Source organism: Punica granatum, chromosome 7, assembly GCF_007655135.1.
Source record: "Punica granatum isolate Tunisia-2019 chromosome 7, ASM765513v2, whole genome shotgun sequence".
Taxonomy (NCBI): Eukaryota; Viridiplantae; Streptophyta; class Magnoliopsida; order Myrtales; family Lythraceae; genus Punica; species Punica granatum.
In genome coordinates, this window is record NC_045133.1 from 314,690 (window position 1) to 332,899 (window position 18,210).

The 18,210-nt window shown below is 37.4% G+C and overlaps 2 protein-coding genes across 2 annotated transcripts; one reads left to right on the forward strand and one right to left on the reverse strand.

Moving 5' to 3' along the window:
• Window positions 1-10,122: 10,122 nt before the first annotated feature.
• On the forward strand, window positions 10,123-12,020 carry LOC116213062 (cytochrome P450 94B3-like). The gene has a single exon (XM_031547866.1). The coding sequence runs from the start codon at window positions 10,273-10,275 to the stop codon at window positions 11,863-11,865; it is 1,593 nt and encodes a 530-aa protein (XP_031403726.1). The 5' UTR covers window positions 10,123-10,272; the 3' UTR covers window positions 11,866-12,020.
• A 2,598-nt stretch (window positions 12,021-14,618) lies between these two features.
• Window positions 14,619-18,051, reverse strand: LOC116213223 (UPF0235 protein At5g63440). Its single transcript, XM_031548088.1, has 7 exons — window positions 17,814-18,051; window positions 17,113-17,227; window positions 16,582-16,735; window positions 16,205-16,301; window positions 15,610-15,698; window positions 15,449-15,517; window positions 14,619-14,889 (listed from the first exon to the last, which is right to left on the reverse strand). Exons 1-7 carry the CDS (start codon window positions 17,926-17,928, stop codon window positions 14,830-14,832), a joined length of 699 nt encoding a protein of 232 aa, XP_031403948.1. The 5' UTR covers window positions 17,929-18,051; the 3' UTR covers window positions 14,619-14,829.
• Between the last annotated feature and the right edge of the window lie 159 nt (window positions 18,052-18,210).

The window sequence follows — 18,210 nt, forward strand, 5'->3', positions numbered from 1 at the left end:
TATGTATACAATATATAAATATATGTTTATGTTATATTTATATCAAGTGAACCACGTTATAAGAATTTCTTTTTTTTTTTTACAAGGGATGTCCATGCGCATAGTACATAAAATCAAGCATAGATATTATATTTTAATATTATAAATATAATTAGTTTTACTAATTTTAATTTAACTTATGTAAAAATTCCATGCAACGCTCAAATAAACACTAGTTTAGAGATGTAACGAGATTAATACACCCGTGCGATGCACAAAATTTTAAAACAATAATTTTTAGCTTTTATTTGTTTTATTTATCATAAATTACACTAACCTATAATAATAAGATACGTGTATGGCTAGATTAAAGGATAAACTTATTTCTGACGAAACTTTTAAGTGATCAATGAGAATATAAACACATATTAACACATTCAATTTAATAAATATGTATATGATAAAGTAAAAACGTAACTTTATATAAAAGAATTTCTTGTAGAACATTGTGAAGTTAGCAAAACAAATAGAAGATTCTGAAATGACCTTGAATATTTTCATTTTATAAATGAAATAATATATTGTACATTGAAAAGTTCATTTTAATAAAAAAGTACGAAATTCTTGAAATATATCCTAGTGTTTGTATTACTTAGAGTATGATACAAATATATCGATATATTGATAAAAATAAAAATATAAACATCAGCATAAATATGTAAAAGGACGAAGGTATGTTCTCCTAACAATATTACTACCTAATCTATATATATCCACCACGTGAAGAAAGGAAAGAGAAGATAGTCTCGTTTAATTTCATCTTTTACCTCATTTAAGTTCGTATATATTTTTATTGAAGAAAAAACTTTGTATATAGAGAGTTCAATATGAATTAGATAATTAAATAGACTAATTTATGTTGAAGTTCGGATTTGTTACCCCATTTATGAGAATTATTTATCAAACGAAACTTTTTGACGGCGGTGTAATATGCTGGCTCGAGAGTATTATATACATGTATTGATTATTTATTTCATTATTATTTTCCATTTATGCGAAAAAGAGATTTGTTTCATAATTAAATCTTCCCCAAATATCCGTATTTCATAATTAATCAATTATGTTAATTAATTTGTTCCTCCATCAAATGCATGTCGGAGTTCGTAAGCTTATACTATATATGTCCATTGGCCCTTATTATTATTCCTCTGTTGGGGACATTGTTTGGTTTTTTTTTTAATTACAAGAGAGGTTTACGTGTGTTGCCTTTTTTTGTGAACCTCTCTGGTACATGCACGTGGAAAGATCGCATACACATTAGGTGCTAGGCGTTACAGGGCGCAGTCCGAAGGAGTTGTGGCGAAACCTCTAACCGACCTCATCGTGTTAGAGCGTGGCACCACAGCTCGGAATTCCATAGGTCTAGTCGGCGGCTGGGTTTCGAGATAGAGCGTGTTGAACGGTTGAAGGTGTGTTGATTAGATGATTACAACGGTCCAAGGATTTGGCCACTTAGATCCTTCCCAAACAAGCACGTGCGACCTATCGACTCGACAAATGAAGAGGCCCGAAAGCTGATTCGATGGATGGCGAGCTCTCGGCCATGTTCGGTCCGGGAGCTCCGTGGGTCCGGTTACCCGAAAAGGGTGAGCTTTGGTCCAGAAACCTAAGCTCACGAGCAGAGGTCGACGGGTCGGCGACCAAATAACCCTGGGAGGCTAGATGGGTTTGCTTCAGAAAGCGGTTTAGTGCATAGTACATAAAAGTGCACTAACGTAAAGGGTGCAAGAAAAATAAAGATAGAAAAGTAATACGTGTTTGATTGATATGCTGAGTAAGCAAAAAAATACTAGACCGAAACAATACTTATAAGCCTTAGTCTATAATCGGGCTCGGGATATCGAATTCGAAATAATATCAAATGATAATAATAAATTACCCACTAGGAGATATTCTCCCCTTCATTGCCTAATCTCCTAAGACTAATGAAATGATGAAAAAATATTGGCTCCCATGGAATTGCTAATAAAGACAAGAAAATCAAATGAAAGGGAACTCCATGCTCTGACCCAAGTACATATGCACATTTCATGCAATCTTCATTTCCCCTCTTGTGCCATGAAATCTGGTACATATGGTCATCCTCTTCTGTCTTATTCTCTTTCCATATGCATTGCCTGTGTAATCTTCATTTCCTTAGCAACTCTTGCGTGGGAGGAATTAAATGTGAAATTCGCCAAGATTGAGAGATCTTGCCAATCTTAGATTCGCGCCCATGTGTATCGTCTCTTGCTTGGAAACAAACGACAATTTCCATCCTTGCGTACCAACCCCTTTTATGGCTGTCCTAACCGTATCTTGCCACAAATTCGGGTCGATTCCATCAAGGGCTACTATCATAGGCTGCTCCCAATAGGTTTCGCGGGCTTCAATCAGTCCAACTCACGTTCAAGCCCATATTTATAACGAAGTGTAGAAAATGAGTGTAAACATTATGGGCTTAATACAACGAAATACAAACCATAATAACTAATAATGAAGCAATGATAGTTTTACTAATATCGAATTCAAAATTTCTTAAAAGTGATGACGTGCACCACTAACCTACACTCTTTTTAGTAAGCTTAAACTATATATGTCCATTTGCTCTTATTATTTATCCTCTATTGGGAACATTGTTTGGGTCCTTTTTCTTACCCATCTTCGTATTCCACATCTTCTTTCCATTTTTAACTGAGCTTGATTTCCCCGGTCTGCACTCAAAAGACGTAGCAACATGATCATCGAGTGTCTTAAAATTAAAAGTTGACGTCCGATATATGCTTTGTGGGTGTACTCTAATTGGGTAAAATATACATGTATGTATATGTATACAATTGATCCCTACTTCGGAGAATTTTGCTCTTAGTAGGCCGATGTGATTTGAACCGAATTAATCAAGTCTTATTGAGTTTCAAAATGCGGGATGCGTATTAGAATATATATATATATATATATATACACACATATATGGCGGCTTCATTTAGGGGACGCGTTGATGGGATAGGGATTATTGGTCCAAGCTAAGCTTATCTAGTACGTACTACTGGCCAAAAAACAAAATCAAATACATATGTAACCAGCTAGCTGTATATAGGAGGCTAGGCTAGAGGCTGGTCCCCTCTGCGGGGAACAAATTAAGAACGTGATTCAAATGAGAAAAAAAAGAAAAGCATCACGTGCATGTTGTGTTATTCAATTCTTTATTCCTCTGTTAGAGATCTATGTCGACGATGTACGGCTCAACGCCGCAGAATATCCTTTTTACAAAGCCCGATCTGAGAATATGTATAGCTTATTAGCCTAGCTATAACTAGCTAACTCGATCTTCGATGTGCTTTTCCAAAAGTCAATCCGTTGCCATATTATTGTACTAATTTCGGACTATATTAACTTCTTCTTGGGTGAAACCGACTATATTATTTTTCTTTTTAGGTATACTAAACGGACTATATTAATTTTGAAGAGGGTATAATCCTCGCGATATCACAATATTTGAAAATTCTTTCCGTCAATTATACCTTTATTGAATGTATCCATTTATCCCATGATTTATATAAAGTAGACATAAGTATTATAATAGGAATATAGAAAGCATGAATATTCCATCGTTCCTAAGTTCTTTTATATTTTTCATTTCAAAAGAGCCATATATTAGAACAGATCAGATAATAAACATTTATTCTCAAGTACATATGAACTTGAATTTTCTTTCCTTTTTTTTCCCCTTCATTTATAAACTTTAATTTTCAGTATTTCTTCTTAGATAATGATGTTATCAATTATACAAGAATCACCTTTTGAGATAACAATCCCAAAAATTTTACAAATCATTCTAAGATAAAAAATGCATATTAGTATTTGTTTAAGTATCACTTACACAATCAACAAGCATTACTTTAAGTGGTTCGACGCTTATTCCCCTTAAGTAAAATTTTAAGTTCGAGTCTTGTTAATTGAAAAAAATTTTGATTGGGAGGACTTTACATTTTAGTGGACTGATCCGGTTCGAACTGGATTAGTCGGAGTTAATTGAATTTCTAGATATCATAGTACACATCGAAAAAAGTACCACTTACATAAAAAAAAACAAACGAAGGGACTAGTATTATCATGATAATAACGACTTGTTAAGATTGCGATTTATAGAGAGACGGGTAATGGAGGTTTATTGTACCGTGCGAGAAATCTCCATAACCATCCATCCATAACCCGCAATCCGGACAAGTCATAAATATTTGAGTTCAATTAATGGTAGTCCGTTCATTTTTTTGTATCAAATATATATGTGGTAAGCGCACACTAAAATAGATGGCACACAAGTTTTCTTATTCTTTATACTAAAATGTGGCCCGCACTACGTGCTTAACAAAAAAATAATTTTAATTTGAGAATTAAACCCACATATGTGAAATATTATAGATTATTTCTTCATAGATAAATTATTTATTAAAGATACTAATTTATTATCAAATGGTACATATATTAACCTTGTAAAATTACCTATTTATCAAAAGATGGTATTGCCGACCTAGATGTCGTACGTTCGATACCTAGTGGGACTATGCCCCTTTATTAGTTATTTATGATTTCTCTTTCATTATATTAGGTATTGAACCTCTTTTGTAATCGAAAAAAATATCTATTTCGAAAAGTTAATAGAAAAGAGAAATAAGAGAGAATGGAAAGATATGTTAGGAAAGAATGAGGAGAGAGAATTATAGGAGAAATTGAGAGTAGGTAGCTACGAAATAAATTAAAATTACAAAATTACGTTAAACTTTCACGCCTCTAGTGGTTCTCAATTAACTATATTATTTCTTTATAGGTACTTTTGAAAAAAAAATTAAACAAACTAACTTTCTTCTTCAATTTGTAATAATGGATAATAGGTAACTAATTTTAGATATATTTGTAGATCATTATTGTTGTAACTCAATACGTTTACAACTAAATATTAAATTTTTTATTCACCCTAAAAAAGGATATTTTAAAGTATCTTTAAGAGTGGACACATAGAAGCGAAAAAATATCTTAAAAATTATGAAATATAAAAAGAAGAAGAAAAAGATATAAATGAAAAATAATAAAAATTTTAAAATCGTGATATATATGGCACAATAATTATTACACATGCGGACTCATCTTAAAAATTGTGAGATACGTGGGACAATAATTATGTGCGCACGTGTTGCGTTTCCATTATTGTACAATTTTTTCTTTTTCGGTAGAATCCATGTACCTTATAATTGACTCGTCCATTTTGATTTTTTCTTCAACTTATCTCTTCTTTAAATTAATGTCATATCATTATAGTCAAATTTGACGCGCAAATAAATTTTGGAGAACCTCAGCATGCATGCTGATCGTCCAATCCATAACTTCCTGCCTTCATATTCATTAATCATGAAAATTTATCTAGTTAATTACTTCTCACATATGGATGATATTTTTGGGACTTTGGCTACCTCATTCTATTCTCAACGTGTAACCAATTCGGCATATTGACTACCCCGTGGTCTCTTTTTCAATTTGTATATTGTCTTCTATTGGTCTTAAAACTATTGATGCATATCTCCCTTTATTTTCCATATACCATTTCCAACATAAATAGTTTTTCTAGTGTCAGTGGGTTAAAATGTAGGTAACAAGTGCTACATTACGTGATATACATATATAAACTTATATATATACAAGACTGTACATGCGCTATGCGCGGTTAGACATAATTCTTTATTGAATTTTACAATCAATAAAAAATTGAAGTAATAAAATTAATAAAAAAATTGCTAAGGGGAAGTTATAAAAGAATTAACGTTTAAATGGAGAGAGGAGAGAGAAAGGAAGAGAGAATTGGGAAAGAAAGTGTTAGTGGGTGGTTAGAGATGATGTATATATTTACTAATATACCCTTAATATACTGGCTCAAAATTAATTTTGTTATTTTTCTATAAATAATGTAGAAAAGTGAACATTGCACCACTCATCATTTTTCGAGTATAAGTATATATTTGTGTGTGCACATGGACACAACAGCCACGATATAAATATATATATGGGAGTTATTACAATCTTCCCAACCCAAACTACAATTAATACAATGGGTTAATTACACCAGAATTCCAAATGTTTCAGAATTATATCACTTTGGTATAAAAAGAAAATATTGTAATAATCGAGTACATAAAATTTCAAAAATGCTATAATCAAGTACATTCCGTCAATTCTAGTCCGACGCCATTAGCTCGATGCTTACGTGGCTTATGACATGCATGTACGCAGTCGACGTGGCATAAAATTTAAAATAAAAATTTCAATTTTAAAAATTTAAATGAAAGGAAATAAATCAATAGAAATAAAATTTAAATTTAAATAAAAAAAGGAAAAAAGACAAAACCTCCCCTTATGGTTTGGGATGAGGATAAATCGCACTATGTTCTTTTGTTTGGGACAATTAGTATCCTTGTGATTTGTTCCATTAGACATAGGGGGTTACGACGTTAATTTCTTTTCCATTTTCAGTCTTCAATCTTTAGCCTTTTAATCATTTTAGTTCTAAATCTTTTTATTTTATCATTCATATCCTCAACTTTTCATTTTATTTCATTTTAGTCATATAAAGAAAATCGCAAGGGAAGGGGGGTCGGGGCCGCTAATCGGTGACCCCGACCCCTCCACCGAGGTCGTTGGCGTCCTTCGTGGGTACCGACGACCTCGATGGAGGGGTCGAGGTCGCCGATTGGCGGCCTCGATCCCTCATTCCCTTTCGATTTTCTTTATAGGACTAAAATGAAATAAAATGAAAAGTTGAGGATATGAATGATAAAAAAAATGATTTAGAATCAAAATGATTAAAATGTTAAAAATTGAGGACTGAAAATGGAAAAAAAAATAACGCCGTAACCCCCTATGTATAACGGAACAAACCACATGAGAGCTAATTGTCCCAAATAAAAGAATATGGTACGATTTATTCCGACTTCAAATCACAAGAAGAGTTTTTGTCTTTTTCCCTAAAAAAAAATGTTCAAGAGATCTCCTCAAATAGTGGAGATCTCTCAACAGATCTGGGTGTGGGGAGCCTCTGCCAGCACCCCACCCCTCGATCCAGGTCACAGCCTGCCAGCCGCTCGGTCGGGGAGGGGAGTCGTCAGAGAAGGCACCCTTTCCCCGTTCTGTTAAAAAAAGGAAAAAAGAAAAAAAAAAGGAGTTCTTGCTCAAGCTCACACAAATGTCAAATATGTTCACTTCTTCTAGTTCCTCATTTAAGTTGAAAGAGAGAGATAAAAGAGCTAAATGGGAAGTTCCAAATGGAACTCTCAATCCTGTGCCTTCATCTTCTTCGATGGTGTTTGGTAAACCACCTCCTAAATTGCTGCCTCGAAACTCTGGTGATGCCTCGCCATTCCCCAACTGACCACAATAACCTTTTATTCTCATCATTGATCAGACGAATCCTGTTCTCCAATTAATCCATGACAAAATCTGAATACAAATATAAATCAAGCAAATGAAATGGACTCTCCAATCGATCTCAGCAAGTACACAAACAAAGGTAATAAGCAGATTTTGCTCTTCTATTCCCCTCCCTGTTCTCCGATTACAAATCCTCCACACTTGAAGCTAGTCTCGCTCATCACGCCCTTGCTATCCACTTGAGGTATTGTCTTCATCTTGTTCACCGGCTACTCAAAGCTCATCAGCCATGCCTCCATTGTGGAAAAAACACCCTGTACAAAAAAAAAAAGTTACATTTTCCAAAACCGGGGTTGGGCGCCTTTGCCGGCATCCCCACACCAGATCGATATCACCGGTTGGCTTAGAGCTTGCGAATCTCGATCAACTCTACCACATGACAGTCGAGATATCTCTCCAACTTCTTATTTTTGAAATTTTTGTTATTTTAGTTTTGTTATTAATTTCTTTTATTTAAAAATTTAGAATGAATTTTTTATTTTACATTTAGGGCCACGTTTTGAGAAGTCAGCAACAACATTAGCACAAGCTTACGATGTTGGACTAGAATTAACAGAATATACTTGATTGTAACATTTTTAAAAACTTATGTACCCGATTATTATAACTTTTTCTTTTTGTACCAAACTGCTATAATCCTAAAACATTTTGCATACCTAGTATAATTAACCCTTAATACAAATGCCACTAATTGATGTGGCTTGGTAACTTTTTTGAGTAATCACTTTTTGAACCGTTAGATTATTTATTACTATTTATGCTAGAAAAATGGCGAGTGATGTAACATTCTCTTTCCTACAATACTCTTAGAAAAATAATAAAATTAATTTTGTGTCGAGTAAAGTGGCATTTAGGTCCCCGAGTTATTGAGTTTACATCATTTTGGCCGCTGCCTCTTTTTTTCATCACTTGGATACACGAGTTATGATATTTGTATCAGTTTGGTCCTTTTACATCACTTAGGCCTTTTTGCTACATCAAGTCAATCATTTGCGACGTTAGATAGGTCATTTGCTACATTAGATAAGTACTTTGCTACATCAGTGAACTTCCCGAAGATCACGACACATCAATTCGATCTCTTTGCTACATTATATAAGTTATTTTGCTACATTAGGTTCTGTCGTTGAATTGAGAGACTGACGGTGTTAAAATGTTACATCAATTAGGTCCTACATCCACCTTTTTTGTTTTTTTACCAATTTTTTTTTAAAAAAATTTCTTTCTTTTATATTTGTTGTTTTCTATTTTTTCTTTATAAGTTGAATCATTTTTACATCACTTAGGTCCTTTTACCATGTGGGACTCACCAAGCTATTTTAATAAAAAAAAATATTCTAGAACATAAAACAAAATTTTAAAAAAAGGAAAATTGAAGGTGACAAGAGGAGGGTCAGTGGCCGGCGGTGGAGGCCTCGCCGAGGGCCATCACCACCCCGATCGGTCACCAATGACCCCAATCGGAGGAGTGCGTGAGTGGGGAATCGAGGCCCCACCCATTGAAATCGAAAAAATTCCCCAATATGGAAATTCTCCAAATTTCAGTGGGTAGGGGCTTAATCCCCCTCTCTCACCACCCCTCGATTTGGGTCACTGATACCCTCAGTAGTAATCGACAATCCTAATAAAAGGGGTATTGGCCGCTGACAGGGTCCCCATCGCTGGCCTCACTGTCTCTCCTGACTCGACTCTCATGCTTGTCACTTGCCCCCGCACTATCTCTCCTCTACGTTCGTCAAGTCCAACATGATGACGGCGATAATTGTAATGGCAACGGCAAGGCGACAGCGCAACACCATGACAACACGACAACTCGAAGGCGGTGCGATTTGGTTTTCCAGCCAACCATGCGTGGGGAAGCTAATGGGAACCCGACGCTCGCTGTCCTTCTCTGCCAAACCAACCCAGACCATCGACTCACCACCCACCCTCGACATGTCAAGATCGCTATTTCAAGGCAAGATTATCGGAGTCGATCGAAGATAGCAAGTGAGAGAGATGAGAGGAAAGAATGAGCGACTGAGTCGCGGAAAAATGGAGGAGACATAAGGGCTATGGGGAGAGGGAGAAATAGAGGAGAGAGAAGGAGAGTGGTGAAAGTAAAGTATCACCAAAAATCTCAGGGACCTAACTAATGTGGAAGGTACTCGCTGACATGACAACATGTTACTGGGCTCTGTAAATGTTTTCTTTTAATGATGGTTTGAATTATATTATATCATTTACGTCATTAACGAATAATTTCACTAAATATTAAATTTTTGACTTTTAGATTAACGATGAGAACGTATGCCACTACACTATACTTTTTCTTTTATTATCTATTGATCATTTAGCAGTCAAAAAATTGATTACACCGTACTATTGATTATACCATATACCTAATTGGCATGCCCTTCTTTTTCTTTTAAGCACGAGAGCCACGTGACTTGAATTCATTGTCTTCTGTTCTGTCGCTTTATTCAAATCAAGCCGACATCTTTCTTAACAAGAAGGCAGTATGTTTTGCTTGAAGACCTAACTACTGGTCGGCCCCTCTCTTTCTAGTTTCTATACCTTTATTATTATTAACAGTTAAACATGCACGTGCAAATTATCGACCTTTATCATATATATGTATGTGTTTATGTATATGTGACATAGTGCAAGATCGTGTCTACTTATACACAAGCTCCCGCGATATTCTTTTCTCCCAACCTAGCTCTGATCATTACATATCATTATTTTGTTTTTCGATTCTTCTACGGCCAGCTGCTGCGTAGCTCATTCCAGTCAATCATGTTCATCTTCTTTCTTCTTTTTCTTTCTTCTCTCCCTCTAGGTTTTCTTCTCTTCTCCGCATTCCTCTCGCTCATCCGACAACGTCGTCTATATGCTCATTTTATAGGGCGTTTCAAGAGATTAGTACTATATCCCTCATCATCATCTCACCCCGGGCCTCCTTCGTATCCCGTAATAGGATGCCTCATCTCCTTCTACCAAAACCGGGGCTGCCTGCTCGACTGGTACACCGATCTTCTCTCTGAATCCGCGACGAACACCATAGTGATTCGCCGCCTAGGAGCTCGCCGAACTATAGTGACCGCGAACCCAGAGAACATCGAGCACTTGCTTAAGACGAACTTTGCGAATTACCCTAAAGGCAAGCCCTTCACCGATATCCTCGGGGACTTTCTTGGACGCGGAATATTCAACGCAGATGGAGATCTATGGCACGCGCAGCGTAAGGTAGCGAGCCACGAGTTCAGCACCAAGTCCTTGAGAGAGTTCGTGGTGCGGACCTTGGAATCGGAGTTCAAAAACCGGCTCTTACCTCTTCTCGAAGAGTCGGCTGAGAGCAGGAGAATCTTGGACCTGCAAGATATACTCGGCAGGTTCGCATTTGATACGGTGTGCCAAATATCACTGGGCACCGACCCGCACTGTTTGGACCTTTCTCGACCGGTGCCTCCCCTGGTCATGGCTTTCAATCACGCATCGAAAATATGTGCTATGCGGGGAATGGCTCCGGTGTTTCTCGTGTGGCAGATCAAGTGTGCACTCAACATCGGGTCCGAGAGAGAGCTTGCTGAAGCAGTCAGAGTCGTGCACACTGCTGTCTCGGAGATTATTCGCAGCAAAAGGATATCACTTGAACAAGATCGAGAGAAAAGTAGTCAATCGTCACGCGATGGTGATCTCTTGACGCGGCTTCTAGTGGCAGGGCATGACCAAGAGATGGTGAGGGACATGGTGATAAGCTTCATAATGGCAGGGAGGGACACCACGTCCTCGGCGATGACATGGCTCTTCTGGCTCCTGGCGGATCATCCTCGTGTCGAGAAAATGATCTCGAGTGAATTAAGCTCACTCCTAGATATAAAAAAGGGTGGAAGGGCAACCTTAGATTTTGAAGTTCTGAAGGAGATGAAATTTCTTAAGGCGTGCTTGTGCGAGTCCATGAGGCTGTACCCACCCGTGGCTTGGGACTCGAAACATGCCGCTGCCGGAGATGTCCTGCCGGATGGAACTTCAGTGAGGAAGGGCGACCGGGTCACTTACTTCCCGTATGGGATGGGGAGGATGAAGAATCTGTGGGGAGAGGACCGACTGGAGTTCAAACCAGAACGGTGGTTCGATGGGCTGAAAATGAACGAGATGAAGGCGGTGAGCCCGTTCAGGTATCCAGTCTTCCAGGCGGGTCCGAGGGTCTGCCTTGGAAAGGAGATGGCATTTATACAGATGAAGTACGTCGTGGCGTCAATCCTGAGCCGATTCGATATCAGACCAGTCGACAGTGAAAATCGACCGGTTTTCGTTCCACTCTTAACGGCTCACATGGCCGGTGGCTTGAGGGTTATGGTTAGGAGAAGGATTGACCATGTCGCATAGACGATGGCAGTCGTGTGTGTCGTCCTCGTTTTTGAACTTATTATATATAGCTTAATTAGTTCAGTTCAGTTCAGATACGCCATATATATCCTGTTTGAGATCAAATGCTTACTGGTTAACTATTGAATGAAGGCTTAATATCAAAGTTATTAATATCTCTCAAGAACCGACGTATAAAATTTTTATTTATCAAGATGTTCATCATGTTTTAGTGAAACATTGTCCTCATGAAAAGTTTAATGCGATAAATATCGAATGATGAAACAGAAAGATCAAACTATGACCATTATATCATAATGTGATTTGATTGCGATATTATTAATATTTTCTTTTTATTTATTTCTTTTTTTTGGGTGGACTAAGGACGTTAAGCACGACTAATATCGCTAACGTTATTGGAGTGCCACTCTTTCTCTGCTTTTTTTTTTTTTTTTTGCAAATTATTCCAACCAAAGCCCACTATATTACTGGACTCGAGTGGCTGAGTTTGACCATACAACCTTTTATAGTTCCCCAATTTTATCCGGGTACTAGGAAAAAATTCAAACATATATATGATTATTTTATATATGTATACATATGTCCAATTTGTCCCTTTCAAAATAGCAAAACATGGTTCCACCCAAAAAAAAAAAGAAGGTAAATTATGGTATATAAATAGCCTCTTTTATAATTAAAAAAATATATATATATAAATCAAGCACATGCAACACATAGCATGCATCGTGAGCATGGATTTAATTATTTCGAAAAAATAATTTAATAAAATCTTTTTCTATTACAAAAAAGGATTAATGATCTAATATAATGAAATAAAAATTCTAATAATTAAAAAGAGGGGCACGGGTAGTTATACAATGAATATCAGACTAGAACTTTTTGGTTATTAATCACACACGTGCGCTGATGCTACACTTTTTTTTTTTCAGTAAATTAGGTTATAACTTTTTTTATTTTAATAATATCATTTTTATACATCGCAATGTATACATAACATATGTATCTAAAGAATTGATGAACGATTACCCAACGCGGATATACATGCATTTATATAATTATTAAGTTAATTAACGAAACGACTGTTTTCGTAAAGCGTGTGTGTACATGCATGCGAGGTATATATAATATTTGATACAATATCACATACACACATGAGGCTGCACAAGGCAAGATATATATATTTAGGCGCGTGTACATAATATACATATAATTAATTATACAAACGCGTATATATAATATATTAGCCCAAAAAAAGCATATCATGTGTTAGCATAATAAACATTAATTGTCATCTTAGACGGGACCATGTAGAAGGTCACAATATCTTGTCAATACATAATGATCGTACGTATCCGCTGGCTTTTTCAGCTGACAGATCGGAAAGTCAATCAAAAAAATGAAAATGATGATATTATAAAACAGACAAGACGAATGGAGGAGAGATTTGATTCATTTACCCAAAAAAGAAAAAAAGGAGAGATTTGATTCGACTGACCTGTCAACGAAATATCTAATTCCAATTCAATTGCTTCTTTTGAGCACAGCAGGAAGGAATGCATCACCCTCCAAAAGCCCGTGTCGATGATGAGCCCAACTCGAACCATTATTTTTCTTTTTAGATGTTTTCTTTTCTATTTTCAATTTCATTTGATGGGTTAAAACTAATTCATATTGATTGATTGATTGATGCACTTTGGACATGAATGACGTTATATTCAACGTGCATGCTACATCCACACCAAGGTTTTACTCTTTATAAAAGTGAGTTCATTAAATTAATTATATATCTCGCAGGTCGATTGCACGATTATCCAGCTTCTGGACCATCTTTCTGATCCACTTGCAAAATTATCATTATAATGGCACGACTATAAAATTATACTCAAACTCTTATTAATATGTGTCTTTTTATTTGACTTTTTTCACGTGGGACGCTCGACTCTTATTACTTGTCCTCACGTGACAACGGTGGCTTGATGCTTCACCAACATTGGCAACATGGACTTGAAACTCCCGCCCTTAATAACTGATTTCAAGCCGGTTCTAGACTGGACTTATAATGACAAGTGAACTATCTTCTTCCATACTTGGATGAGAGGTGGACAAGGTATAATTGAAGACGAGGTGGGTCTTCTTTCAACACTTGGTTGATTGACTTCAACGAGTTCCATATTCGAGTCTGACGAGAACATAACACTCGACATGTACCCCTCTGATACCATATGAAATTCCATCGGACCTATAAGCGATTGAGCTTATTTACAAAAAGAAAAAGAAAAATTCAATTGTTATATCCAATCTTTTATAAATTTGATTTTTTATTTAACTTTTCTATTCCGCCTAGGCAGAAATCCATGCGGGCCAGTCCAGGCTGTGTTTAGCCCTGACCCAATTCAATTTTATTATTAAACAAGCATGGAGGAGATCGGCCTTTACTAATCATCTACAATATTTATTAGCCGTCCGAATATAATAAGTTGATTTGGGCTTTTGGAGGGCCTGTGATGTCGAAAGTTACCCCACCTCACCATCAAATTATTGTGTTGTGAGGTTTGCGAATTGGAAGGGAGGGACCAATCTCATCTCGTTGCTACTGCTTCCCCCGGTCTGGCCCCCGAGCTCTCCGACTCGGACCGGCATGGACAGCATACACACTGACAACCAGTAAAACTAGCCAGCAATGTATCAGTCATTCAATATCGATCATTGAACATGCATGTAAGGCTAGCTGTTAGGTGTTGGCTGTCGGGGTGTTCACAGAAACGATCCCTATAGGAAGTTCTTGCAAGTTTGCTCTTCAAGTTAATGATCTTTACAACACAAAAGACAAAAGTCAAGCTCCTCAGTTGACTTCCCAGATCCAAAACAAATAATCGTTCATACCATACAATGAATTGCAAAGCATGACGGAGGAATGGATGACAGCAAAATTTGGTACATCCACAACACAAAGCAGCTTCAGCTTCAAGGTTGCACAGCCTCCAGTAGCTTTTCATACACCTGCCTCGCAGATAGATCCTCAACCTGAGATAGATCGTCGTTCAAATTATTAGCAAACAAGTGCTGATTAAGAGAGGACTGCAAGACTCGAATCAAATGAATATCCGGGTACAGGCAGGTTCTTCAATATGAGAAACAACCAAAGATCCCAGGCAAAAAGTGCCCAATGTAAGTTACGCAGCAAGCAATGATTTGCTTAATGCAGAGGTTGCATAATGAGTTGTAACGTAAACAAGTTTAAGACCAATACATTGATGAGATTTAGGTACGTCGCTCCCGTCAACTTATCACATGCTTGATGCTTAACAAGAAAAAGAAGAAACCAAACTTCTTTCGCATGGATAAAACATCAAAGGCCAGGCACATCGCCTTATCAAACATCCTACTCCAAACAAAGAATAAGATTTAATTGCAGACAATAATATGGATCTGGTAAGAAATTGAATCTGTTTAGCGGAACTGCAGACCCGAGGAAAAACATATCCACACCAACTGATTCACTAATGACCACCCTGGTAAGCAGGGACAATTGCAATATACCTGCAGTCTTATGGCTCCAGACTAGGAAGAAGTTATAACTCACCACAAGGAGCTTTGATTTGTTATTCCACCCTCTCTGAAGAGTCATCTGACTGAGTCTCAGACCCAACACCTATATTACAGTATTGACTGTCTCAGCAGTTTGATACGAATGATACTGAAGAAAACAAGGACTTCGCTGGATAAGTATACAGAAAGTATTACTTTTCCCATGAATTCTAACAGCTCGTTGTTAGCCTCTCCACGTGCTGCAGGTGCAGCTACAGTAACCCGAACATCATCAGCATTCACTCCTGATTATAAACAAGAAGCAAGCATAATTACATGAATTATGAATGATGCAGGACGTGTTCAATTCCAAATAATTCAAATATTGTGGCCACCCATTTTCAGAAAATTCCAGGACAAACGATCATTACCAGTGGCCCCATGTCCCTATTCTTACTACAACAGGGCACAAGGATGTATATACAAACATAGGTCCAACCCACATCACAGAAACAGTGTGCAGCATCTAGTTGCTTCTGCACACAGACTAAAGCTTTGGACTGAGCTCTCAGAGGTGAAGTTAAGAGATCAGTATTACAGATAATATTCTATAATTGGAAGTTGGGAAGGTCCGGAAGTCCTAACAAAACCATGATATTCAAGACCAAGCGGAAAATAGAGAATGACATTAGAGAGCTATAATGAAGAAACTATAACAGGCATGCCCAACAATAAAGGAAGCAACAACTTAAAGCCTTCAAGGTGAGGAGACAATATCTACAAAGCAAAGCAGTTACAAAAATCAAGTTACTTGTAATTGCAGACCGTTGTGCCCCAGCTTCCACTTCTATAGCCACCTGAACAAGCCCGCCTTCTAACTGTGATATGCAGGGTGGCACAGGAGCATCCTACAGCATATTACAAGAATTCTTATGGCATTATATAAATAGAATCCCTGAACCAAAGGGAGGCCCTATCAACAGAAAGTGTATAATAAAATCTAATCCAGAGAAAACTCTCCCCAGCAAGTGACATAAAACTGTTGGCACTTCAAACTGCTTGCCAAGATGCAAAGATTATTTCCAGAAATAAGGAAAATGCTCAACATTGCCAGTTGTGAAGGATGATCAAAGTACACAGGCTAGGAGACTGTATATGATGGGGCATAAAAACAAAAGATTATTTCACCTGTGGATTGGTCTCAGCAGTAACTGTACTGAGGGCACCATCAACAATATAAATGAGAGAAGCAGCTTCCAGATCCTCTTCAGCTCGGTAGCAGACAAATAGTCCACAGCCTAAGCAGTTCATGCGGAATTGCTTCTCCATTTTTCCTTCACCTCTAGATATGAAATAAGTCAGATTTACGGCTTTGATTATGTGAGCATTCCAAGGAGCTCATGTGATTTTCTACTGCTGAAAGTTCCACGTTATGATAGCACAGCCAAAATCTCTACTCTGAACATATATAATATAACGAGAAGTAAGATGCCAGAACCAGTTGCTATAATACCAAAGCATCCTATTATTATCAGAGAACGACAAACGTGAATACGTTAATGAGGCTTGCGAACAAAACAAACGGATAGACACCCAAAGGGGAGTAACACTCTTCTTCCCCCAACAATACTATTATTATTATTATAGAATTGGGCAAAAAGAAGGCAGAGATTATCAGGGCAGTGGCACAACAGAAAGGAGCATTCACTGGATGAGTACCGTTTTAGGAGAATTTTCCCTGCCTCCTTGACGTTCAGTCTCGCGAGATGCTTCTTCTTGTCCACCACATGTGCCTTGTCAGTCTTCCTTTTTGGTGTTTTCTGCAATTGCGTATCTTATAATAGGCATATGTCAGTTCAGGAAGTGGTCTAGAAAAAAATCAGACAGACCATGAAGAAGAATAAGACCTATGGGATTAAAATCAATACAAGACAGGTTCGATATTCAATCAGTCCGAAGACTCCGAACTATCTGACAAACAAAATCGGGGATAAAAGAATTAGATGCAAAATTGCAAACAGCTAAAAAGTTGAGACATTCGATTCAATTGCATCACAAAACGAATAAAGATTCATAATTTACAAGTGTGTGCTCCTAAATGCAAGTTTCCCACTAAATCGTTTACTCTGCTGCTGCTTCTACCATACCAGCTGAAGGAACCAACCAACGACGGTAGAACTGAGGAAGGAAATAAAAAAAAAAATCGAACTACACAAGTGATAACTTCAGCTTCATAATCATGACCACCGCGACTTGTGCATTTTTTCTCTGGACTTCCTTCTTCTTCTTTTTTACTCTACTCCACCTAATGATAGCTTATTTAATTACCGAACTAGCCAGTAGCAATTGACAGAAAGGGATCAACAAGGAAGGAGAGGTGAAAAGAGCAGAAGAATTCCATGGTAGGGAGAGAAGAGAACCAGTGATTAGGACGTGGGAACTGCAGTGCTTGCAGTAGTAAACGAAGAGATCAGAATCGGGTCCATCCGGAGCTGCGTCTTCGCTGGAGTACGTGTGGGTCGTTCTCTTAGGCATCTCTCTCTTCCCTGTCTGTCTTCTCGCTCTCTCTCACGGTCTCGCCGTCGCCGGGGCGTTGAGCTCTGTGCTCTGTGCTCGCCTCACCTCTTCACCGGAGTGGTTACGTTACGGAGATTGGATCCCCGCAGGCATGGACTATTGGATTCGGAGCATGTCGGCCCAGAACCAGAATCGGGATCCAATTAATTAAGCCCATCTCTGATCAATTTGTCCAGTTGGTCTTTTTTTTTTTTTTTTTTATAGGCTGTCTGGTTTTCCAACTAATTGACCATTTCATTT